The 25,682-nt window shown below is 47.4% G+C and overlaps 1 protein-coding gene across 5 annotated transcripts in view; it reads right to left on the bottom strand.

Moving 5' to 3' along the window:
* TSPAN4 (tetraspanin 4) overlaps positions 1–25,682 on the bottom strand; it is a 2,753,320-nt gene that overhangs the window by 88,268 nt on the left and 2,639,370 nt on the right. For all 5 annotated transcript variants that reach the window (XM_085644888.1, XM_085644889.1, XM_085644887.1 and 2 more), the window contains one exon: positions 5,661–5,762. In XM_085644888.1, the coding sequence (XP_085501014.1) occupies positions 5,661–5,762 (102 nt within the window). The remainder of the gene's footprint in view (positions 1–5,660; positions 5,763–25,682) is intronic.

Below are 25,682 nucleotides of genomic sequence, written 5' to 3'. Positions count from 1 at the left end.
ACCCGGGGGAAGACTAGTCTGCGACTCTGCTTCCCCCGGGGACCAACAGGCTGACAGAGACGGTCGGAGCATTGTTGCCTTGAGCAAACTAAGGTTCCCCTTTTAGCACCCAAGATTTCATGTTCAGACTATTGTTACTCCCAAAGCCTTTGGCTTATTTTAAACTTCATGGGACTCACTGAAGGGCATGCTGGGAGAGTGAACGAGATCACGACGCTGCGGTGGATGACTTAAGTCTAACACAAGAGGTGGGCGAGTCAACAAATTTACAGGGAGAGCCAAGCCAATGGTCTGGCCCGGTTCTTAGTGCGGGTGCACAACCCAAGCACTGAAAATATTTGCCATGTATATCATACAACAAACCACGTAAAATATGATAAAGTCTCTTCAAAACTAAAAAATGTATATTTTTTTAACATCTGAAACTGATAAGTACTTATTAAAAGTCATAATTTTGCACTACGGGTAGTCTGAACTCACATATTTGAAAGTGTTTTCATTCACGAACATTAGTTTTGGTTAAATTAAATATTTGCCTATGATCACACAATTTAAGGGGAGAAGCTTTGATTTATTCAGGCTTTCTAGTTTCGCTTGGTACAAATCAGCCAGAAAAATGGGTATCTATTTGTCTTTCCTTATGTTAAGGCTTTTGTTTTGTCCTCTTACTGCATTTTCGTCAGTTTTAAAAGGTATCTGGAACTGGACCCAAAGGCCCAGCGCTTTACATGCCCGCCAGTGAGTAAGGTCACACGCATTGTTCATAGACATGGGGAGATTAAGTGATTTGTCCAGTATGCAGGATGTCGAGCCAATGCTGAAACTCGAACCGAGTTCCCCAGTTCCACAGTGGCAGCTCTGACCATAACGCCACATCCTGGGTAGAGAGAAGGAGGCAGGCGGAAAAAAGCTCAGCTTGTTATGAGCTCGAAGTTCCAACAAAATTATGAACTGCGCCAAAGCCAGGCTTCAGTGGCTCACCCACCTCTTTCCAACACTCAATGGCCATTTCACATTGAACTTCCAACAACCCCCAATAAGGGACGCCAATTAATGGGTAAGCGGTAGCAGCTTCCCTTTGGTACCACAGACATTTCCTATGTTTTCAGGGGGCCTCAAAGAAGTGGCAAGAAAATTAAACATGGCACTGGGAACCCTCTTTACTTTCTGTCAGTTGGCCTCCACTAGTCACTCAACAGCAAATAGAAGGCTGGAAGTGATATGGGTGGGACAAAAGGTAGATCACACAATATCGCGACTGGTGGCTGCTTAGGGCACTTCGGCAAAGCCAATTCCATGCTGCAGACCTGACAGTCTGTGCCATAATGTAACCCATATTCCTTGCAGATACATGTTGGTAGCCTCAGCGTTAGTGGTTTTACATTCTTGAGTCTCTTCTTGCAGCACTTGTGGTTACCAAGAGTCTCCATTTTGGTCACCTGTTCATTGGCAGTTACTTTATCAACAACCTGTCTTTATTCGACTAGAGAAATGACCACCCCCACAGCCCCCGCACCCGGGTTTAAACCAAAGCTTCAACAGTGATGTTTATGATAGTTATGTAAGCTCCTTTTTGTGCTTTTAGTTCTAGTTTTCCTTCTCATTCTTACATTTGTATCACTCTACAGAACACGGCCACTTTCTTTAGCAACGTTCAAGTGACATTCAAAGGTTTTTCTCCTTTATAGTGTGCTGCAAAACTTTACGCCTTTTTTTTACTGATGGATCCACGGTTCTACTGCATGATGGCACGCTAGGCTTGAGGCGCTGTAACGGGTACAACTAGCCATGGCCTTGTTGTGAGCTTGCTGCCGATGTGTAGTCCTTCCTTTGTTTTCCAGGCTCCGCACATGTGCATGCAACATAAACGGCTCTGCTAAGGAGCAGTTGGTAGCAGAAACAATCCATGATGCTAAGGCAATGGCGACCATGTCCTTTCTAGGGACCTGACCCTTTAATGGTCAACGCACACGAGATGTAGGGTCAAGTAGATTTGTGGCTGCTGGGGCACCCCAAAGTGTTGTCAGAAGCGTTTGCGGTTCCATGAACTGTGAAGGACCACTGGGGCACTCTACAGTACAGCACTGTATGGGAGAAAGAGTACGCAGAAGCTCCATCATATGCGGGATAATGAAGAGTCCCGCCCACGTGTACAAGAATGGACTCCTCTTTCTACTCGTATGCATGGGAGATACTTCAGTATCCCAGCAGGGATCCAGCAGAAACTCCTGAACCATCATACGCTCCCAGACAAAAACAGCACTCTATCTTACATTACTGGGTCCCAGCAGAGGCAGAAGTGGTCGGCTGGGAACGATATGCAAAAGGGCTCAGGGGACACATATTGCATCAGCTGCCAGATAATCTTCTCACTACCCGACCTGTTTAGCTGCTCTTCATGTGTTTCAGTGAAGTCCTCTTGTAATACCAGACCTTGATGCTGGATGGCGCACGCCTCGATAGAGCTGATCACAATATTCTTCTGAGAGGATAACATATGGTGACAAACCTTTACCTTCAAGAGGCTGTAGAGGAATTGGAAGAAGCTGAGCTTGTTAATGCACCATCCTCATAGATGCAATAGAGCAGCAGGACCTTCTGTGATCACTTGTGACTTGAGGTGGTCCGTGTGCAGCAGGTGCAGTAGCATCAGGTCTAGGATTGCAGCCCACACCTGTCTTGTGGATTGAGCTCCGAACATAGTTTCCCCCAAGAAGTCTCAGATGCTTCATTTCCTCTTAAAGGGGTCAAGGCTGCTCAGATGGCAGCTGGAGGAACTGATACACAGATCAGCAAAGGAAAAGAAGATTCTCGAGCCATACCAGGCTCTTCTTCTAGAAGGTCGTACCTGGAGCACCTCCAAATAATCCTCCACTTTGTACTCAAGAAATCGATTTGAGGATAAGACTTTAGTTGAAGAGATTTGCCTGTTGATAAAATCTTACTTCAGCCAAACACAAAGGCCTCTTCCCCCACTGTGCCAGGCAATATCCAGATTTACAGTACATTTCTGACCTCTGCATTACATTCCTTGCTAGGGATGAGTATTGTATACCAGGTCACACACACCCTTTCATCGGAAAAAGGCTGTTAATGTACACCTATTCCATATAGTATGGACAAGCGAGCAGGTGGGGTTCAAGCAGTTCTTCTAGAAAATATGGCATGGCCTTCAGCATTCACTGCGTAAACTGAATTTACCATGATGCACTGGGGACAACTAAGAAAGACCTTTGACCAATATGCAACTTCTCCCCTTTTGCAATGTATACACAAGCTCCTGCCCCTTGGGGTAGCTGGTGATCAGTTTCCGGAGCCAGAAGTCTGCACCTGGGTGCTGCCTGGCGCTTATCGACAGACACTAAGCAGCAGGTCATGTTCCACCTAATGGACTCTTTGCCTTCTGAAGAGTTCAGAAAAACAAAACACTGGTGTCCAGGGCTAACAGCACTGTCCGCGCTTCAACACTCAAGCAATCACAGGAAAACTTCTAACCTATCGGCTGCCTTGGACAGCATATACCATGATGGACAGGGACAGATTTGTGACCGGTGGGCGACTCCTTGAGCAATAGCTTTCAGCATTATTCAAACACTTCACCACACTGTCTTTACCAATACACTGTAGAATTAATTAGCAACAGCAGGTTACTGCCTTTGCCAATGTTCCATTTCAAGTACAAATTTGCAAACATTGCTAACTGTTCCCCAAATTCTAAAATCTTCCATCCTGCGCATTGATTCGTTGTTACTAAGTGTAATTCCGAAACGTTTGAAACATGCATGATCATGCTGCTTCTAAAAAACCTTCATCAGATCCTGATGTCTGGGTAATTTCTGGAACAAGTCGAGTATTCCATTTCTGAGCCAAATTACTGGACCAAGTAGCAGTACAACAGTTAGATGAGCCCATAGAACACCAAAGCCTGTTAGATCTATGATACGCTTGACATAGACCTTGATAAGGCATGACATCCTTATTGGCTGATGTTGAAAGCATTGAAGTCCTAGTCATTCTAGTCCATTTTGCTGCCTTCAACACCATCAAGTATGCCAACGTATGGTACCTACATGAAGAAGGAACTCAGGACACAGCTCTCAGGTGGATTTCCTCTCGTCTATCCAAGTGCTACCAGAGAGCCTTCCTGCATGAATTTCAGTGCACATTAGTTACTTATACCTGTGGAATCCAACAAGGCTTGGTACTTTCTCCAAAATGCTTAATGGGTACATCCAACCACTGCCTTGCCAAAGAATAGATCTTATGGCATAATGTGCCACACATTATGCCGTAAGATCTATTCTATTGTTCTTCACCTCAACCTCATGTACACTCTGTGCCCTTTTCCAAATGGCTGCTGGCTCTTCTGCGCCATGTAGATCAGATTATGTGAAGCTTAAGTGACCCAGGGCGGAGGTGGCTGTGGTGGGTAAAACAACCCCTCACTCTGCCAGGGTTTTGTCCTGTGCGCCTGAGATTTGTCAAAACCTAGAAAAAAAGGTGATACAACTTGGTGTGCTGTTGGAGTGAAAGCTGTTTATGATGTCCTACTTAACCAGTGTGGCAAAGACTGTTTTCATTAATTTGGTCTGGGCTCCCTAAGTATGTAACCTAAACATTACTGTTTGAAATATCTTGCAGAAATTCCCCCCAAGGACCCATTGATTCAGATGCATGTGATCTCCATTGACGTTCCGTACACAACAGAGTGATATTCTTAGATCAGAGACCCGTAGCTCATTCCATGGCAGTAGCCTGAATCACGTGCTTCTACATGACATGCCTACTAGTGCATTACACTCAATGTGTCTTACTACAATCTATCTCTGAGATGTTTGAGAATTGGAACTGGAGGTTCAAACCGCAGTGCTATGGAATGCCAGTTCAATTCACCTTTGGAGGCTAAGGAGTGATCCTAACTTGTGTTAGTGCAATGCACAAGCAAACGTAACATACTTTAACATACCTTAACTCACTTGTGCCCTCTTTTCATTAAAGTCAGCTCATCACCAGCACTCTATCTCAATTCTCACTCAACTATTTTGAACATATTTTTCGACTATTAGTAGCATACTTAGGTTGCCTAGTTTGTTTCATTGGTCTCTTTGATTAGCAATGTTGAGGGTTTTGCTAAAATCTAACTATGCCAAATCAGTCCTTGTCGAGTAATATAACCTGCTTGTCACTTATTTAGGCAGACTCCATCACAGCAGCTAGTTTATCATTGAGATCACTGATTGCTCTTTGTCAGTAAAATTCATTAATGTCTGTGTCTCTTGCATGGCCGGTCCAATGGTGAAACAAAATCAACAGCAATGCTTTGTCCCAGAATCATAGTAGTGCAAAATTCTATTTGGATATGCGGCATTCATTGGCCAATCACTCAATCAGTCATCCTATCACCTACGTCTTGAGAGGGTTTGATCAGCCAGTTCTGGTGCTAGCAGTCTAAAGTGAGTAAGAAAAATTACGGTTTACCAGACTGAGACGTAATGCCCACTTGTCAATGAATGCGTATGCAAGGAAAAAACTATGCCTAACAATGCTTGGGAATCTGGAGGCGGAGAGGGTTAAAACACTTGAGATTGAGTCAAACAATTGGACAAGATTGAAGAAACTGGTAAACAAAAAACATTGAATATGACATCTTGTTGACTTACATCTGTTTGAATAATGCTCCATGCATTGGTCAGACCAACGTTTCCCTCTGTGCCATACAAATGAAGGCCCTTCTTCAGGTCCCTCTGGGCGTACATATCAATCTGAAAATGAAGACAAATAAAAACCGATTACATTTTGCCAGACAAATACATACCAATAACTCTTATCTGAAATGCAGCATGAGGTGGGATTCGGAAAGAGGGACCCTTGAAATGATAATAATGTGTGGCTGAGAATGGTGACCTTAAATGTAGTTTTGAGGGATGGAGACCAACCCAATTCCGGGTTTACAGCCGGAAAGGAGTTAGACTGAGTGTGCTTCATGTTTCAGTGCGGCAACACGGACTACATCATTTCTGCTGCAGACGCACCATACTCGTCAAACCTATCCTGTTGTGTAGATTATTAACAGCTCCGGCAGCAGCTAAAAGTGAAAGTGTCACATTTAACTCTATATTGATGGCTAATTTCCAGAAGACTCCATTGGAGAGAGCTTTCAGTGAGCAGCATGCAGATTCCTGCCTGTTCCTGCTGGCCCGTTGGTGCAAGAGCAGGCATGTCCTGCAAGATTCCATAGTGCCTGCAAGGGAGCCCTATGCAGTATCTTAAGACCCACCGAAGAATATGTCAAAATGCCTTGCGAGGATCTGAGCATTTATTACTAAATCTACATAGGGCAATCACACTTTTCTTCTTGTATTATGGTCGTATGAAGTTATTTACATTTTTTATGTACTCCGTAGCCTCTTTACGGGCATCTAAGGGCTATTTTCATTGAATACATCCCAGGTGTTTCAGTGCCTTATTCATTCCGTATATTTATTTATTACCACAACAGTATTTAGATTTGCCTCTAGATTGCGTAGGAAAACGATTAGGGCACTATCCCAAGTGTATCAGGCAAATGCCTTTCCAAAGTCTTATTAAAGAGATGACATCTTGGGGTATGTTAGACTAAAGCAACTACAGATTCTTGAAAATAGGTTTTTAAGACGTCTTCTCTGTGTTCCTCAAAGGACCCTGTCTTTTATGGTGCATGAAGATGTGGGGGTTAGTTATTTCTCTGATGCCTTGGCCATTCGTCCACTCTTTCGCTGGGTTGATATTTGGGCTAAAGGGCAAACCAAGCTGAATAAGGTGATCTTGAAGGATGGCCTGTCCCTTGATCATGCCCTCCACATTCCTTGATTCACATACATCAAGGAATCAATGCACAACACAGGGAGGAATGAGTTGTTTACTAATCCGGGGGGAGTGCTTAAGGCAGATCCCAACTGGGTGAAGGAGCATTTTAATGAGACGTCGATTAATTCACCGAGAACAAGAAGCATTCTAGAAACCCACGGTGCGTGGTTATACTACGGTGAAACCATCCCAGTTAAGTGAGCCTAACTTACAATTGTAACTAATAACCATGAGCGATTTCAGCTTACTAGATTCAGGTTTAACCTGTTGCCTCAGCTGCTGGCACCCCCATGCAGCTGGTCAGAGGCTTGTTTATTAGGACCCTGCGGATGCGACCAGATACCTCTACAGGACACAATGGACTTTATAATGTATTGTAGATTTTATGCTGAATCCAGGAAATGTTATCTTGTTCCCTTGGACGAGAATTTAGCCAAGTCCGAACCGCACTTTTGTTTTAACTATTGCTTTCTGAAGATATTATCTTTAATGTTACATGTTTTTTACATGATCAATTGTGGATTTATCTCCTCATTTAATAATCATGACGCCTTGCACATGTTGTATGAATTTATATTATTAATTGCAATGTTGCTCTTATTGCGGTGCTTTTAAGGTTTATGTTGTAACCGAATAAAGCTTGACTTGATATGATATTTATTATTGTTTCAATTGTCTACAGTTCAAACATGGTAGTTGAGTGTCAAATAGCAATATGGCACTCTAAACAACCCAGCTGGATAATAATAGCCAAGTCCAATCAGCAGCAGTTTGCTGGGGAACTAAGAAGGGAGTGATATTCAGTGGTGCAAGTGTCATTCACATAGCAGGATATCAAGCTGTTTTGTAAATGCGGCAAGACTAGGGACAGTTCTTAGAGCACGTGGAGGGGACCCCAGATCCTAGTTGCACGGCTGGAGAAGGACTGTTTCACACATCACTCTTGTTTTAACGTGGGACTTAAGAACACTTGACTTGTCGAGCCCTATGAATTGCATTTTTAAAGCTATGCTCTACACTGTTAGGTAGTACTGGCTGAGGGTTTATTGAAGAACTTTGCTTGCAGCAGATAATTTAAGATCTCAAATCCAGTACCTGGAAATTTTATGTGTTATTTATTTTTATATGAAGTGAGCATGAGAGTGATTTAAAGCGCTTTTATTTCATTCTACTTGAATAGTATCCTATCTTATAAGAAGATTATCAATATACCTGAGCAGAAAATGCAATTTTTAGTATTAGATTAATGTTTACTCTTTCAAGTTACAGCCACATCCTTCATGCTTAAAACAGATTGGTATCAGGCAAATCCCATTCCTGCTCTTAGATGCCATCATTTCAGTAAATAGCATACCGAATTGAACATGAAGGGAAAATGTTGTAGCACACAATTTGTGATCTTAAAATAGGATAAGAAATTGAACAGCAGGTAATATCCACAGCTCATCTGTAGTATCTCTGCCATGTATTCTGATACTTTCCACCAATCTTGAGAGCAAAACCAAAAGAATGAAGGAAAGATGTTTAAGAAAATGTGAGCAAGCTTCTAGACCTTAATCTATAAAACATATTCTAAATCTTTCTCAATACACACAAAGTCAGTTGATTCAGGGGACTGGAGCAGATCACTAGACAAGGCATTTAAGAAATACCTGGACATGTAGTCAGATCTAATAGGACCCTTTTGCCCTTTCAGTCCTGTTCAATAATTTAAGGTTGGTGGACAGGGTACTCGTCTCCATGGCGATGGAGTACCCTGTGCACCAAAATCTTAGTCTCTCCACCCAATTTTGAGTCAGGTGGACCAACAGAGGAGGAAGGTTTACGCTGATGGAGTAAATTTCACTCAGTTGGAGTAAACCTTCCTGCAAAGGTCCGAAGGACTATAGGCCGTTAAAGGTAAGACATCCTCCTATTTTGAATGGGAAGTTGGATGGCTTTTTTTTAACTGTCTGTCATCACTAGGAATATCCCGACAGTAAGAAACAGTACAAATAAAAAGATGACCCCCACACCATGAAAGAACATTTCCATGGAGGTGGGTCTGTTAGTTTGTACGTTTTTTTGTAAAAGTAAAAACTTTTAAAAGTTTGGTGTAAGTGTCTGTCATCAATGACAGACGTGCACACCAACATTTTTAATGGCTTTGTTTGAACCGCTGAGATGGCAGGTCATACAGACCCATAGAGTTCATTGAAGGGCCGGCATTTAGCTCTAAATTGGGTGGGTGGAGTTAAAGCAGGGTGGCGGATGTCAAATCTTACTCCACCCTGACTGCCTTTACTCCATCTGCCAAATTCTAATGATTAGGAAAATAACTGTATAAACCCCATTAATTCTTGCCCATAGCTTACTTTTTTTTGGACCTATTATTACTTATTAATTTCAATTTTTTTCACTTTTTTACGTAAACATGCCCTTTTCCATTTCCATCTATTTAGCAACTTATTGTCATTTTAATGTTTCATGTAATATTCTGCGTATGTTTTACTAGAGCTAGCAAACAGAAAAATATATATTTTTATTATTACTTCTTGAGGCTGCTTCTAGTGCTCTCTACACTGTCCAATGCAGGAAAATCATTTGCAATGGGATTACCTTAATTCTCTGCAAAGAACATGTCATATTATGCTGGTAATCGAAATTCATGAAAAAATGTAATTAGGAGCGAAAATTACCATACCATAAAACAAGCTATGTACCAACAATCAATGATTTTGTATTAAATTTAAATGTACGAACATCATGTTGATACTTTCTGTGCACTTAATTTTTGCCCCTCAGAGGCAACTAGTTTGTGTAAATCGTTGCATTGTATTTTAATTCCCTTTATACATCACTTGCGCCCCGTGATGAGGCGCAGAGGTGCTTTTAGCGGGTAGTACGCTACTCCAAAGCCCACGGTTAGGGGTTAATGTATTGGTTGCTGTTGGTTATTAAAACGTGCATTGTAAAATGCAGTATACCGTAAACTTATATGCAAAGACTTTAACACTTTGAAAAGAGTGCCACTAGTATTGTGCTCATGCCAGGTATGTTTTAATATCTGCCCCCCGCCCGCCCGTCAGTGTGTGTTCCCTCGTGAGTCACCTGAACGCACTACTTCACCACATGTTTAATATAAGGAGACATGCAGCAGAACACGGCTGTTAAATCTTTTTTGGGGTGTATGTACTGTGTTTTAATGTTGGTGCATTTGAGCCATTTTTCGTTTTGCAGGAAACAGGTTTATGTGGTTAGTAATGAACTATTTCCAAGTACTGCATCTACAGATTGGCATTCTATAGCTTTGAGTTAATGACTTTGCATCTGAACAAACCTTCTGCAAAAAACAAACTAAGTATTTAGAAATATTAATCGCAGCAATATAGTGCAATTGAATCATTAAGAAACAGAGAAAAGAATGGCAAGTTTCTTTACAATTACGCATCTTGTCTTTGCGGTTTGGATGCGCCACTCACAGGTGTGAGGCCTTCAATTTAACATACTAGTGGAGGGCACGCAGAGAGGACTCTGGCTGGGGGTGGTTCTTATATGCAACATGGAGCAGCACCGGTGCACAGAGCGAGGCTTGGAATGCAGAACGCACTCCTGAAGGAGCTGCACTGCTGACCCCCCCAACGCCCCGCCCCCGTGTAGTGCAGAGTGGACGCCGAGTTCTCAAACCAAAGCCTCTCCTCCAGGGAAGGCCATGAGGTAAGGAGGATCGGATATGGGTAGCCCCTGATAATCAATACTGAGGAGCAGAATGAGGTGCCGAAGGTGAGGGATTAGGGAATGACCTAGGTGTTGCATCCAGCAGGACGCATTCTAGCGTTCCACTGCTGATGTAAGACACTGTACACCCACCCACCACAGGCGTCACCAGTCAGGTGACCCTGGTAATAAAAGGGGCCGGGCGCACGTGCCCTGGGCCAGCTACTGCACCATACCAGTCTGTGTCCGTGTCAGTCCTTTGCCCAGCATGAGGGCCTAGCGCCCAACGTAACACTGGCGACGAGTGGGTCCTATCCCACGTGTGCGGTGGCCTCACCTCCCCTGGTCCTGGTGGGGGAAGTGTGAGGCCGAGGAGGACTGGCGTGGGGGAAGAGAGCTGCCGTGTGAAGTCGGCACCCGCCCCCTACAAGCAAGGCGCCGGACCTCGCACCACCCGGGGGCAAGAGAGGGGCCCCGGGCTTACAGGAAACTGAAACGGACTGGTGCAAGCCGAGCGGAGCCCACCCGCATCGGCCGCGACGGTGTGACCCCTGAAAGAGGAAGTCGGGTGCCCACCCCGACCCCGTCGAGCCTGCTGCTGTGCCCCTGCGGGGAAGTGTGACCTAAGCGGAGCCCACCCGCGTGAAGACAAAGGCCACCGGCCGAAGGTGAGGAGCCGCGCATGGGAGGAAGAGAAGGGAAGCCAGCGGGAGCTCACCCAGCGCTTTCATCCCCCGCGACTAAGCGTGGCCGGCCCAGAGCGCGTCAAGGTCCGCTGGAGCCCACCCCGTGTCCGAACGTGAATGAGGTGCTCCCTGCAATATAAGCGGAGCGGGTGCCCACCCCGCATCAACGGAGCCCACCCGCAGCAGATCGGCAGCGGCTCTAACCTCCCCGCCCGGGCCGCACGAGAGCGAGTGAGGCTGCGGCGGCGGGAAGAAAAGCGAAAGTCAACTCCGGCCCCAATCAGAGGCGAGTAACACCTGCACACCCCTCCGCACGGCCAGGGAAGTGGAAAGGCCTGCTGCGGGGGTGGGAAGGATAATAGATTAGTGGGAAAGCAACCCACCGCCGGTGAGCAGAGTAAAGCAGCACCCGGCCCGCGGCCCGGGAAGGGAGAAGCGGCTCACCGGTGAAAGTCGTAACAGCGGAGCCCACCCGCAGCCGCCGCTTCACGGAGCGACCACAGTCTCCCCCCGCCCGCTCCCCGTGCAACATGCAAGCCGAGTAAGGCTGCGGGGGAGCACAGAGGAGACGGCGCGTGGCCACTCAAATAGACTCGATGCGGCAAGCGCTGGGGAGAAGACAACACCAGCAGAGGCAGCAAAGCGGCGAAATAAAGGCGCGTAGAAGCGCGAGGCATAACGGAGACCTAATCAATTAAATAAGAGCGACGAGCTCGAGCCCTGCCTGGCCCGTGACGAAATAACAGAAAACAGAAAATAGGGAAAACTCACCAGGCTCAGGGTGTTTTGGAGAGGACTGTTGATGCATGCAGCTCGTCGGGCTGTGTGGGGAGGGGGCTGAGTCCGCCACGAGTTTGTTTGCCCTCCGTTTTCCTGCCCCCCCCAGGCCCGTGGACATCGGACTGGGTAACACAGTGGAACCGGCGGAGGTTCCGGGAAAGAAGGAACAACACGGCTGGGCTCAAATTGACAGCCCACAGCGCCATCTAGTGGCCAAATAGCGGTACCGCACCCGCTAATGCAAACAGGACATCACGACTAGGACAGAGCCAAGCCGGCCAAGGAAGGCCGAGGGGAAAACGGGCCATGGGAATCTAGCAGGAATAGAAAGAACAGAGGAAATACTAACAGGAGAATATCAGTTGTTTGCAGCACATGACTGAACGACAAAGAGCACTCAGGCAAGCGCCGACCAAGTTCAGGCAGCAACACCAAAGACGCAGCAACACAAGCCCCACGAGTAAGAATGGACGACCAGCTAAGACAGTGATGTCTCAAGAGAAGCTGCCCCAGCAATAGCGCAAGACAGACTGGTGCAGAGCACGCACCACATGTGGCTGCCCAATGCCACCAATGGGGAAGAGGTCGCATCACCCACCCTTACTGGTGAACAGGCGCAACCGCCAACCACACCACAGGCACACCAGTGCCAGAAGGGAGCGCCCAAGACGAAGACGGAGCGCACGTGGTCCGAAGCGTGCAGAAGACCACACCAGCGAATCCGACAGCACGGGCAGGCGCCCGGGAGAAAGAGACTTCTCCGCCAAGAAGCACTGCTGAACGCAGGTAGGAGAGCAACCACGTCTCCACTGCCCCAGCGAAGCCCCACAGTGGGCCGAAAGCAACAAGGTCCTCCTCAACACTGCCTCAAGATGGAGTCGGCGGTGACCCACGGCAGGCAAGAAAGGAGTCGCACCCGCAGCGGCCCGAATGCTACAGTGTCCTCCTCAACACAGCCTCAAGATGGAGTCGGCGGTGACCCACAACAGGCAAGAGAGGAGTCGCACACTCTACGTGGCAGCCGCCACAGCAACGGACACTCCTACAGCCCAGCGACATGTGACCGGACGTCACAGCGCACAGCAAGTAAGGAGCCCTTCACGCAGAGTGAACAGCCCGGAGGAGCACACCGGAAAACCGGAAGGAGCAGCCGCCAAGACGGCGCAAGCACGAAGCTTCAAGAGAAGGAGAAGAGAGGTGCATGACGCCACTCCGCAAAGGAGGCAGAATAGTGTCATGACACCACAGGGCAGACAACCACCACAGGCACGCAAGATGGAACAGAGAAGGGCAACAAGACCAAGGACTCGCACCAGCACTGAGGAAGGTTCTCATCCCCACAAGCCAGCCACCGGGGTGCAGAGACGTCACTGGAGACAGATTCGCGGGAGGACCTACCGTAAGCCGCTAGCAAGCGCGATCTGCGTCCTGGCCCCACGCTTCGCAGTTCGACCGTCCTCTCACCTGTCACCGACTGCTTGGTATCGATAGCACCACACCTCGCAATGCACCTGCCTGAAGTCAATGGAGAGGTGCCACGAAGTCCATAAAGTCCTTCTCACTCCCTAATGTCACCCCGACGGAAAACCACCGCCTGTCTGCCCACTGAAGAAAACTAACATCCTGTTACCACCTCCCAGGTGCATCATAAACAAGGAGCATCGCACCACCCGTGTGAATCCACACACGCCCCGAACAACCGGAGCGCAACGAGGCGAATAATCCAGGAACAGTCTGTGCACCCCAGTCAACCTACAGCCTGCCGAAGTCAAGCACACCCGGCCATTGGAAGATCCGCCCTTGTGGACTACACAAGACCTGGCCGTGGCCCTGTTGGGAGTTCTGCAGCGACCCCTAAGTGTGGCCTACGCAACGGCCTGCACAGCCCACGCGGTCAAGTGGCAGTCCAGGGGACAAGGGCCTCGACAGAGTTCCCGTGCGAAGGGAGTCCGAGTAGGAGAGATGTGTCGGCCACAGCTCCACGTCAGGTGCAGGAAACACGAATGTCACGGCTGAAGACTGGTCACCCACAAGATCGCCAGAGGAAGGTGCAGAACCCTAGTCCAGACTGCGAGGATGCCCAGACAACGACACTCTCGGAGGCTACATGAGCGACTTGGCTGTGAATCCGTCGGCAGTTCCTCAGCGACGCCTTTGCGCGGCTCACACGAAGCCCCGCACGGTCCACACGGTCCCATGACCGCCAGCAAGAAAAGCCATCCAAGAGGCTCCAGTGGCAGAGGAGTCCATGCGAGGGACGCAAGTCGAGCGTCGCTCAGCAGTCAGGAGTAAGGAGGGTCACCGAGCACGTAATCCCCACAGGAAGGCCTCACTCACAGAGATCGTCTCCGACTCCCGAGTGGATTTCACCACAGCTCCAGATGCATCAACACTGAACTCTTATATATAGACTTCAAAACCGCGAGACCAGGCCGGTCTACAGAACATCGCCAAAGCGACGGAAGGCATCCCGACCGTGCGGTCTGAGGCTCAAGCGCTGACTGGCTGACGGCCTGTATAGACTCACTTGGTGTTTTTGTGTTATTTCTGTGTTTTATTACAGGTTGGACATCTGTTTGGGTTTTCATTAAAGTTTGGGAGGGATGTTGCATCCAGCAGGACGCATTCTAGCGTTCCACTGCTGATGTAAGACACTGTACACCCACCCACCACAGGCGTCACCAGTCAGGTGACCCTGGTAATAAAAGGGGCCGGGCGCACGTGCCCTGGGCCAGCTACTGCACCATACCAGCCTGTGTCCGTGTCAGTCCTTTGCCCAGCATGAGGGCCTAGCGCCCAACGTAACACTAGGGAATGAATAGACACTCACGGGATAGGCTCGTAGATGTGAGTTGGGAGAGACTCTGGTGAGGAACAAAGGTAAAGGCCAAAAAAAGGGACAAAGAGCCACTTCAGGGACCATGGACAAAAAACAGGCAGACTGACTGAAAGCTGTAGGGAGTAACAGGAGTAAGTCTGGACAGTCATGGTGTAATGCGTAGGACTGTTTAAAGGAACAGGAATGTAAAAATAATGGATAGAGATACAGGTGGGGACACAAGAAGATGAGCAGGGAGAGCCTAAATGTGTGTGGTGGGTTCCAGGGGCAGGAGGGAACAAAAGGGGAAACCAGAGAAAAGCATGCGGACTAGATAGAAAATGATGTCACTGAAGCCACAGAATAAGAACGTATAGGTGGTTATTGGTGGTGACATTTCTTTTGTTTGAATTTGCAGTGGTTGTTAAAAGCTTTAGGTTGAATGAAGACTTCAGCTCAAGGACGAGGGAAGATGCATAAATAGCATGGGATATATGGAACATGGGCCTACGCGACGCGGGCTGGTACCCACTGGAACACGCAGACTATTCCGTTTTGATGCAGAAGGCTCCACCGATATTTTTTCATTGCTAAAGAGAACGATGCACAGAGCGCTGGCGATGTATATGAAAGTAAGCCACAGACAGTCAGCAGGGGAGGCTGGAGGTTTAACCCCTTTGGTGCTCAACTTTTCTTTTTTTCACATTTGTGGCAGTTTGCGCTTATGTAATGATCATTTTTTCCACAAAAGATATCCGAGGCAGCTCGAGTACTTTTTCCCTACATGTTGGTGGTTTTAAAGTTAGCAGGCGGTAGTGCTTGAATCTAGAGGGGCCTCAGAAAACAGATACAATATAACAACATTCAGTCCCCCCCCCCCCCCCCCCCCAAAGATAGGATAAATTGCATGCATGTGGCATTTTCCTTCTAAAAATGTCATGAACAAAAGATTTTCTGTGGTAAGATCGCCCTCTTCCCAGGTTCTCGTCTCAATCATCGGGGGTTCGGCCTCCTTGCATAATTTAATGATCATAGAGAATCTCTGTCCTAATCGACCGGATGTGCATAGGAGCAAGAATGATGCTTCTGCTTGAACAGCAGCATGGACATAGCACCGGCCTGAGGGTGTGGCTCCTGCCACTAGGGGCGCCGGGGCAGGATGGGCCGTAGGCTTCTCCAGTTCCACTAGGGCCATACGATGGAGCTAGGAACTGCCACAGATTCTTCTAGTTTCAACAACATAAAAAGATCTGGCTCTAAAGCTGGAGGAGGTACACCAATGAGCTCGATGGAGTTTGTGTTTAAGTTATGCCGCGTAAAATGGTGCCCATGACTGTCTCCTTGGTAAACGCCGGTGCCAGAATTCCTAAACTGGTGCAATCCGCCCTTCCGTGTGTGGGAACACTGTTCGACTCAGGTGAGGTAAAGCGCAGCTTCACTTCACAAGAGTTCAAAAGATGGAGGTTTTGCTGAGAACAGACGAAGGAAAAGTGAAGGAATATGCCCAACAGGACAAAAGAATGCAGTGGGACCGGTACACAAGGAGGCAGAACAGTCAAATCTACATCTGCAAAAGACGGGCGACTGTGAAGAGTCAACTCACATGTGGAACACAACTGATAGAGCGCGATCGTGCTCTTTTCCATTTGTAGGGGTGCATCATGATCATGGGTAGTTTGCACCTGCATTTATTTTGTTGTGTTAACATTTGGTCATTAGCATGTGATATGTAATAACATGTAAAGGTGAAACAATAGAAATATTTCGTATAATATAAAGAAGTTAACATGGTAGTTGTGTTCTGAATAATGTAAATCCTAGTATTCGTTTATTATAACTGACTGATGAAGTTCATTTATTGATCTGTAGTGCCTTGATTTAAATATGCAACATATTAATGTCTGCACATGTGTGCTTAACTGAAACTTTAATGTGCAAAATCCATGTAGGTTGCTTACAGTCATTCATGTGTGCACATAATGTGTTGATTTAGAAATGCTCAGTAAAATGGTCGTTTATATGGGGTTTCATAAGGCCCACAAGCTATTTCCCTATGTTGGCCGATTTCTGCAGGCCTGAAATGCATTTTTCCTAGAAGCTCTCATATTAGACTCGGTAGCTGAATTTCATGTGCATGTTTGGTTTGTTCTTTCTCACGTTTCTGTTGCAGATGGAGAAAGTCATCTTTGTTAGTTAGAATAACGCTTTTGTTTTAGTTGTTTTAGGAGTTAGGCTCAGGGAGGAGAGGATACATTTGTACAAGGAGCGCTGATAATGTGGGACGGTGTTCTCTCTCACTGGAGAAGGCCTGGGAATCAAGGTCATCAAGCCAGAGGCTGAGAGAATCTAAACTGAGCAGAAAATCACCTATGAGGAGATGTCCAGCTGGATGAGGCGATCGGCCAATGCGCAATGGGCGTGTTAGGAGAGGAGATCGAAGAGGAGAGAAGGAGCATCTTAGAACGACCTCTGTAGCTTTATGCTACGTGACCCATACAACGTGAGTGCACTTCTTAGGAAGTCTTCACACACTGACACCTTTTCCTGAACTTGCCTTGGGAATGCCAAGTAGGGATGTCATGTTAGTAGTAATGTTGGGACAGACTAATGCTTTTTACCCACAAACCTCAATGAAGTCTGATCTTGATGTGGGGGCATTTATTGCCAGCGTTCTGAATTTGGAATTTGTCATTCTTTCCATTGGGAGTATGAGCTAATGAGTTATTTCTCCCCTCCACACTTCTAAAGCAGGTACAAATGGTCCATTGACCGGGGGTTCCAGAGTACATTGACAAAAGGGAACCTGGCCCCATCACAACCAACAACAACGTCAAACCCAAAAATGGTAGCTTAACCACAAAAGCGGAACAAAGGATTGACTTCAGTATGCCAGTCGTCGCAGAACGGGTGCTGTGCCTGAGGTGTGGCTCGTCGTGTACAGACATCATGAGTCTGGACAAAGGTCAAGATGACCACTGATCACTGTTCTTGCCCAACACAGAGGTTATGTGTGAGTGAATAGGAACAGAATGTTGCTAAAAACAATAGCCCTTGTGATCAGTCCAGTATGCCTCATTCTACATCATGCATCACACTCGTCTGCAACCAGCACCTAGCATTTCTGTTGGTGGATCACCGGAAGTCAATAGTCACCTGTTTCTAGTGACTTAGGACAATATAGATGTCTGACTGTGTGCCACCATCATCAAGCGGTGCATAATCAATGTGCCACAACAAGATGCCAGTGAGGAAAAGTACCAGAGTGAAAATAATCCATGATACTTTTGTGCGACAAACATGATGTGGTTTATTTAGTGTAATTCCTTATGATTGAAATTAGGATGGTGCTTAGTTTCTATTTCACAAGCGTAATATCACACAGAACTCCTTACAGAGTTTACCTGTTGCTCACAGAGTTTTTTAACTAACTGCACTTACTTAGTCGTGTAATTTATTTGTGTGACTGGTGATTGTCTAAGCTATTCTTTCACATGTATTTACCGCAGAGTAGAGTTGAGATACTTGCTTCTCGCTTGCAGCATTTTTGTTGTTATATTTGGTGGTCAACCATAGTCAAAAACCAATTTACTTCAGTACAAAATTTATGGGAAATGCGCATACTACTCGTAACTCTTGCTTGAACTACATGTACTGCGCGTTAATACAACTATGCGACTCTGCACAGCACTAGAAAAAAATCGAAAAAGTCATAATCATATGACAAGTAACCTGTCGATTCCAACAGTACTTCCATGAAATCAGTCTACAATTTAATACTTCTTGTTAATTCTAATTAATTAATTCGATTGAATGAATGCATTGTAACAATTAGGACTTTTTCTTGTACTTTCAAATGGGAGCAGCTACCACCTGATCTCTTCTTTGGGTACCGGTGACTTCAGGGGAGATGTAGTTGAGGAGGAGCGACATAAAACTCCCATGAGAGAGCTGATGCCTTGATGTTTTCCGCGCTCTGTACAAAAATAACGGGGCCCGTGTTTCCACCTCCCAACAGGGGTGTAGCTTAAGGGGGGATGTTTAAGGTGTTATAATCCCCCCTAGTAAATCTATATTCTGACAAATAGTTGGGTCCAGATGCTTTCAGTTGGGTATGGTGAGATGTCTGTCGGATTCCACCAGAAATTGTTCCATACACACAGACAAAAACACACACACACTTTCTCTGTTTTGAAAGTACTCAAAAATATTGGTTATTTTACAAAATATTGTGTTTTCTCTCTTAATGCTCCTACCAATCCGCATCCGTTTCCACTGCCCTTTAGGCATCGCTCATGCACCCTGGTTGTCATACACTGTATTTAAACATTATATGCCAGCCTGATTGCCGGAAAATCAGAAGCTCACAATCCCCCCCCCCCCAATCTCAATGACCAAGCTACGACCCTGGATCCCAAGCTGCATCAGCCACTAGCCCAGGCCAAGTACACACATTTCAGTGCTCCTCAGATCACCTGTGTGAGTTCAAGACATTCACTTGCTGCTGCCTCCCAAGGAGCAGGGCTTCACAATGGAGCCTGGCTAACTGGTACAAGAGCCTGTGTTTTCAGCGTCTATACAGCTGAAAGGACAGGAGGATGTACGCGGCGATAAATGAAGCTGATCCAATTAGCGGGAAAATAGCTTTGCCGTGAAGAAGCAAATCAAAAGCCAGAGAAACACGTGTACCTCATTGTTGCAGTTAATGGATGATGGCAGAGAGGGGTGGCAGAGGGAAGCAGAGCCCGGCCTACTTGCTAATCACTTGGAAGACAAAGCTGGTGTGCCAAAGTCCTACAAATAAATATTTCCTCCTCAAACGTTCTCCTCATCCCAGTCCTTACATCATGAGGTTTGCCTCGTTTAAGAGACAGAAATCACTTGCTCGTATCATTGCCCTCATGTGGTCTTTCTACAGTGACCGTACAAGGATCGCAACCTTATCAAAGGTATCAAGAATTAGTGTATAGGAAAAGTGAACAAAGGATTTGATCGGTCTAAAGCAATGGATATTGATCTTTATAGTTGGAAAAGAACTGAAGAAAGATGTAGAGTGGACCATGATGAGTAGTGAGAAGTGATGCAGAAGAACAGTTCACAGCCGCCCTGATCATTTTAATCAAGGGACAGTAATGATTTAATTGGAAATTGTTTGAAGGTATTTTTAGAGCCTTGATAAAGCATTATATTTAGCTAAACACATGCCGGCTGTACACTCAAGAAAAACTCTAAGGGGCTGATTATGATGTTGGTCAGTCTGTGTTGGACCCACCGACATCTGACAATGCAGTCCGCCCGCCGTATTATGATGCGGCATGCAGAGGCATTGGGGGGGAAGGACAGTCTGCATCACATCCGATAGGCTCAAGGAGCCGGTTGGTGTATCAGAAAACACCATTATCCCTTGAATGATGGCGGAGCCAGGATTATGATGGCACTTTCCTACAGCCTTTTCATGTCGGTCTTTCTGACCTGGGAAGACTGTCGGAAAGTGTCTTTGGGGGACCCTAGCTGGACACCCTTCCCCCTGGGTCTCCGCTATGGGCCCTGGGTGGGCACCCATGATCCAGGCACTGAATGGTGCCTGCCACACGGTGCAGGGATGTTTACAAACATCCATTTTACAATGGAAGCTTGTGCTGCAGGCCATTTTCACCCGCCGCACAAGCTTCGATTGTAGAATGCATGTCTGCGACCGTCCTATGGGCAGATGCATCGCAATTGTGAGAAGCTGGCCTAGCATATGATGTCCACTAATGTAAGTGGGAACATTGCACCAGTCCAGACAACCCTTATGGTGATTTAAGAGGTCTTAGACAACCTTAGAAGTTCTCTAAGTGGTAGCTGTGGAGAGTCCAGAAGGAGTGTAAAGCAGCTTGTTTTATCAGAATGCAATCTTTTACCAGAATGCAATATTATAGTATAGATTACGTGAAAAAGAACCACACAAAGTATTTATAAAAATATGTATTTATTATATAATACTCTCTAACACATAGAACTATCTCCTACTCGGAGATATGCACAATGCACACAATACTTTAGCACAGAAACACAGTAAATAGCATGTAATACACAGTAGACCCAGAGGGGGACCAAACCATACACTAAGAAAGTGGTATAAGAACCACAACTCGAGTCAAGACCAGGTCGAGAGGATGTAGAAGTGCTGGGGACCCAAGGAGCCACCCAAGATGAGTAGATAGGGACCCCAAGGAAAGTGTGTGCAGTGTGGGAACACGACTGTGTGCTCCGTACAACTCTATGAGTAAGTCGCGGTTTGATTTTTAAAGTTTAAGTACCCTTCCCAGTGGACCCTGAAGAAACCCTGTGGATACCCAAGTACCCACGTTACCTACAACAGGGAAGCCGGGTGCATACGTGTGAAGTGGTGTCGGAAACCGCCGTCGAACACTCTGGAGGACTTCAGGAAAGTGCTGGAAGAGGAGAAAGTGTCTGGTGAAATCCGAAGGTGGATCCAAGTTGAGAGGTACCTGCAAACAGAGGGGACAGAGTCTATGTCACTTAGGAGTGACCTGACGTTTTGGAAGACGAATGCCCTCCAATGTCGGGTGTTGCAGGATGGATGACGATGACCTTGACTCTGCAGCTATGAGCACCAGGCGATGCTGAGGAGGCCCAGCAGCCATGCACAAAGGATGTCGAGTGCTGAGGGGTCGGTGTCCGGCGGGAGCACCAACAAGCCTTGGCAAATGCAACCAACCCAGGAATCGAAGAAGGAGCAAAATCAGGACCAGCAAGGTCCAAGGGACTCACCAAAAGCAGGGGAGTCAGGGCAGGCCCCTAGTAAACAGGGGAACCCAAGAGAAGCAAAAGTGACACTCAAGTGGACCCACAGGCCGGAGGCACTGGAGTCGCGAGAGTACCTCAAGCAGCTAACCAAAAGCTGCAGGCCATGATGCACACAATACGGTGTGGCTAGAGATTCTGATCACTGGAGGTTTTTGAGGCTGGGGCTACTTGGAACCCGAAGATCTTCTTGGAAAGAAGTCAACAAGCCTTTGCAACTGCAAGTTGACGTGGTGCACAGGAGTTCAGTTATTGCATACCCCACGAGGGATACTGGCCTCAAACTTGATAACAGGGCAGGCCTCGGGAGCTGTGGAAAATGACTACCTGTGTTGCAGAACCTTTCAGAGTCCAGAGGAGCTCAGGATCAACAGACCAGTCGACTTAGTTGCAGTGACTGCGAATGCAGGGGAGTGACTCCTTCATTCCGAAATAGATTTTTTCAGGTGTATTTGATGCTTCACAGGCCTTTGAATGTTCTTGTATGATGAACAGGCACAGACGATGCACCAGACTGGAAGGGAGACGAAGTCAGGCCCAAACAAAGTCCAGAGTGCCCATATGGTAGAAGAAGCAGTGGTGTTTGATCTGAATCTTATCCCACGACAAATCTAGAGACTCACACCCTGGTAGGCCCTTAAATACCCTAGGGCAAGGGTTGGGAAGATTAATGGGACACTCCCAGGGGAGGGTCTTGACAGGGGGAGGTTACTCCTATGTCCTTTGTCCAGTTTTGCACCAGAGCAGGGGCCAATGGCTCTCAGGACTGGTTTCAATTGGACTATGCACAGGGACACAGAATGTGCCTGGTAGAAATTGGATTTCTGGTTGGCTAGGGCAAGCGCCTAAGCCAGGCAGAAACCACCACTCTAGTCAGGGCAAGGGAGTTACACACCGAAGATAACCCCTGCTCACTCCCTTGGTAGCCCGGCACGAGCAGTCAGGCTTATCCCAGAGGCAATATGTAAAGCGTTTGCACAACACACACACACAGCAGCGACACACTAAGCACACGATAAAAGAAACTCCACACAAGGTTATATAAAAATAGCCTTTGCATTACTCATAAAACACATTAGAACACAATCACATATATACACTGTGCCACCTGGCACTGGGTATTACTTTACATGGGATTATATACAGTACAGGGCCAATCGGGCCACTGTCATAACCATTAGAAAGCACAGTTAGCAAAGTAGCTAGTAACTACTGGTAACCTTGCACTTAGCAAAACACATTATGCACTTAGCAAAACACATTATACATCAATCATGAGGTATGAGCGCATGCACATTAGCATAAAACATATTAGTTATAAAGCACCATAGGCATATATCCTACATTAGCAGTGCACTTCAGTGACACTTTGCATAAACACATTACGCCTCATCAGCAGTATACTAAAATACCCACTTACAGCTGGGCACACATGAGGCAATAACCCCGTTCAGGATGGCATCAGTACCAACAGAAATGCATGTAACAACCATTATTTTTGGGCACATGTCATACATTCTACCTGCCCACCTTCCACCCAGTACATATTACCTGCACATTAGCCCACAGATTTCCTATAGCACCTTAGGGCATAACGCAATAGGTATGCTTGTAATCTATAGCCATCCTTAGTAACCTATATGTAAAGGGTGCACACATCATGACCCTAAGCTCATTGGGCCCCTCTTAGGCCTAGGGGTGAACATCTACTCACCAAGGCCCCTGAAAGAGGACTGTAGCTGCCCACAAACAACAATGCCCCCGTGTAGCAAGCAATCCTGCAGCGGACCGTGATTAGGCCACTTCCTGACAAGGCGGCCTTGCTGCAATTCCAGTAGCTAAGTTGGAGCGTGTCCGAGGCCCCTCACCCACCGGGGCCTAGCCGACCGCTATGCAGGCTCAGAAAAGGAGGAGCTAACCGCCATAAACGCCCTCTGTGCCACCCCGGCCTTGGACGCTGCAGAGCCGGGCTTTTTCTCTGTAGTTCCTCACAACGGGACCTCACAGGGGACTGGCACACTATGTAGACCCCGGGGGGAGGTGGGAGACCTCGATCGGTCTCCTTCTGCCTCCTGACAGCCTCCTGACATCTGTGCCTCCCCAACTGCACCCTGGTGGAGGCGCGAGGGTCTACTCACAGGGTGGCGAGGGTCCTGGACCCAGAGGGTGTTCCCGTCGCTTTCCTTACTCGACGTGGTGTCCTGCTGGGCAGGGCTGTGGCGAGTAGCAGCTTCCCCTCTGGGCTTCGGGATGTTGCAAGGCAACGTGGGTATTCCCTGGCTTTCCTGCTGCCGCCTCAGCTTCACTTCCCGCTTTTCGGCCGGCAGCCACTCCCAAAACCAGGCCGCAGCCGCCTGACTCCCTGTCCATGGTTGCTCTCGCCGTATTTGCATAGAAGGAGCCCACTCCTCGGCTCAGGAACCCAACATCAAAGCGCCCTTTACACACACAGCACTGAATAGGGGGGAGGGGCACCAACAGGCACACCGGCTGCTCTCACTAAAAAAACGGCTGCTCTCACGAAAGGAGCCCCCTCCTTGGGCTCACGCAGTGAAAGTCCAAGAGCTCACCACACACTTTCCCCTACACAGGGATGAGAGCTACACCACGCTCTCCCAGCTCTTCTTGCAGGTCAGTCAACAGCGCTCACCATGCGCTCTAGTTGAAGGGACCAGGGGTAGTCAGTCCTCACCACGCTGGGTGAAGAATCAAAAGCGCTCAACACGCGCTGAGTTGAAAAGACTCACAGGGCTAGTGGGACACAGGCAGGCCAGCACACAGGGTCTTCCAGTAGAGGGGGAGTCCTTTCAGCCCCCTGCCCCCCAGCAGGCAGCAGGTCAGCACTTCCTGCAGACCAGGTCCATGGCGGTTCCTCCTGGTCCTACGCAGTCTTTTGTTCTAAGCAAGCCCTTCAGCAGCACCTTTTCATGGGGTCACAGACTCAATCTTATACCCCGTAGTGTCTTTGTTCATCCCCTGCCACAGGGCTCTGCGTCTGGTCCAAACCAGTTCTGTGGGCACTCACACCTTCTCTAAAGGTGCACCACCACCCCCTTTGTCAGTGTAGGCTCTTGCCCAAGACTCACCACAGGGGGGCGGAGCCAGCATTGTGGAAGACAGGCACAATCCCATTCAGTCCCAGGTGCTACTCCTCCCACCACTCCAAATGCAGATTGTCCTATTCAGCCTAGTGCTGTCTCACCCAGCCCCTGTCACTCTAGAGCCAGACATGCAATACACATCAAGCATGCACAGAGACACATAGCACACAGAAATGCCATCTTCTAAAAGTGCCATTTCTAAAATAGTGATAATAAATCTGCGAACACCATTGCGCAGCATTTATTACCACTATTCCAAACATACCAAACTTGACCACTCTACTCCTCTCAGATCAGGAATTACCACTGACACATTTATCAGGGAATCCCCAATGCATTCCTATGAGAGGGCAGCCTCACAGTAGTGAGAAACCAAAATGGCTGTTTGTCACTACCAGGACATGCCACACAGTTAAGGCACATGTCCTATTTTTTACCTACAATCCACCCTGCCCATAGGGCTAGCTAGGGCCGACCTTAGGGGTGACTGAAAAGCAGTAAAACGGGAGTAACAGATGTGGCACCCATTTCATGTGCCACGTCACAGCAGCAGTAAACTGCGCGCGCAGGCCCTGCAATGGCAAAGGCATGAGACAGGTTTGAAAGGCTACTTTGGTGGGTGACACAATCAGCACTGCAAGCCCACCAGTAGTATTTAATTTACTGGCCCCGGGTATATGAGATACCACATTACTGGGGACGGATAGGTACATTAAATATGCCAAACAGGTGTAGACCAATCTTACCACGTTTTACCATAGAGAGCACATGCACTTTACACTAGACAGCAGTGCTAAAGCGCCCAGAGTCCTAATACCACCAACACCATGTCAGAAAATAGACTGGGAGGAAGGCAAAAAGTTCAGGAATGACCCTGCAAAAAGGGTAAAGTCCAACAGTGCGCCTCATGCAGACTGAGTGGTGCTGGCTAGCGCACCCACCCCACCC

Source organism: Triturus cristatus, chromosome 3_1 (genome assembly GCF_964204655.1).
Source record: "Triturus cristatus chromosome 3_1, aTriCri1.1, whole genome shotgun sequence".
Lineage (NCBI taxonomy): Eukaryota > Metazoa > Chordata > Amphibia > Caudata > Salamandridae > Triturus > Triturus cristatus.
This window is presented reverse-complemented; position numbering and strand designations above follow the sequence as displayed.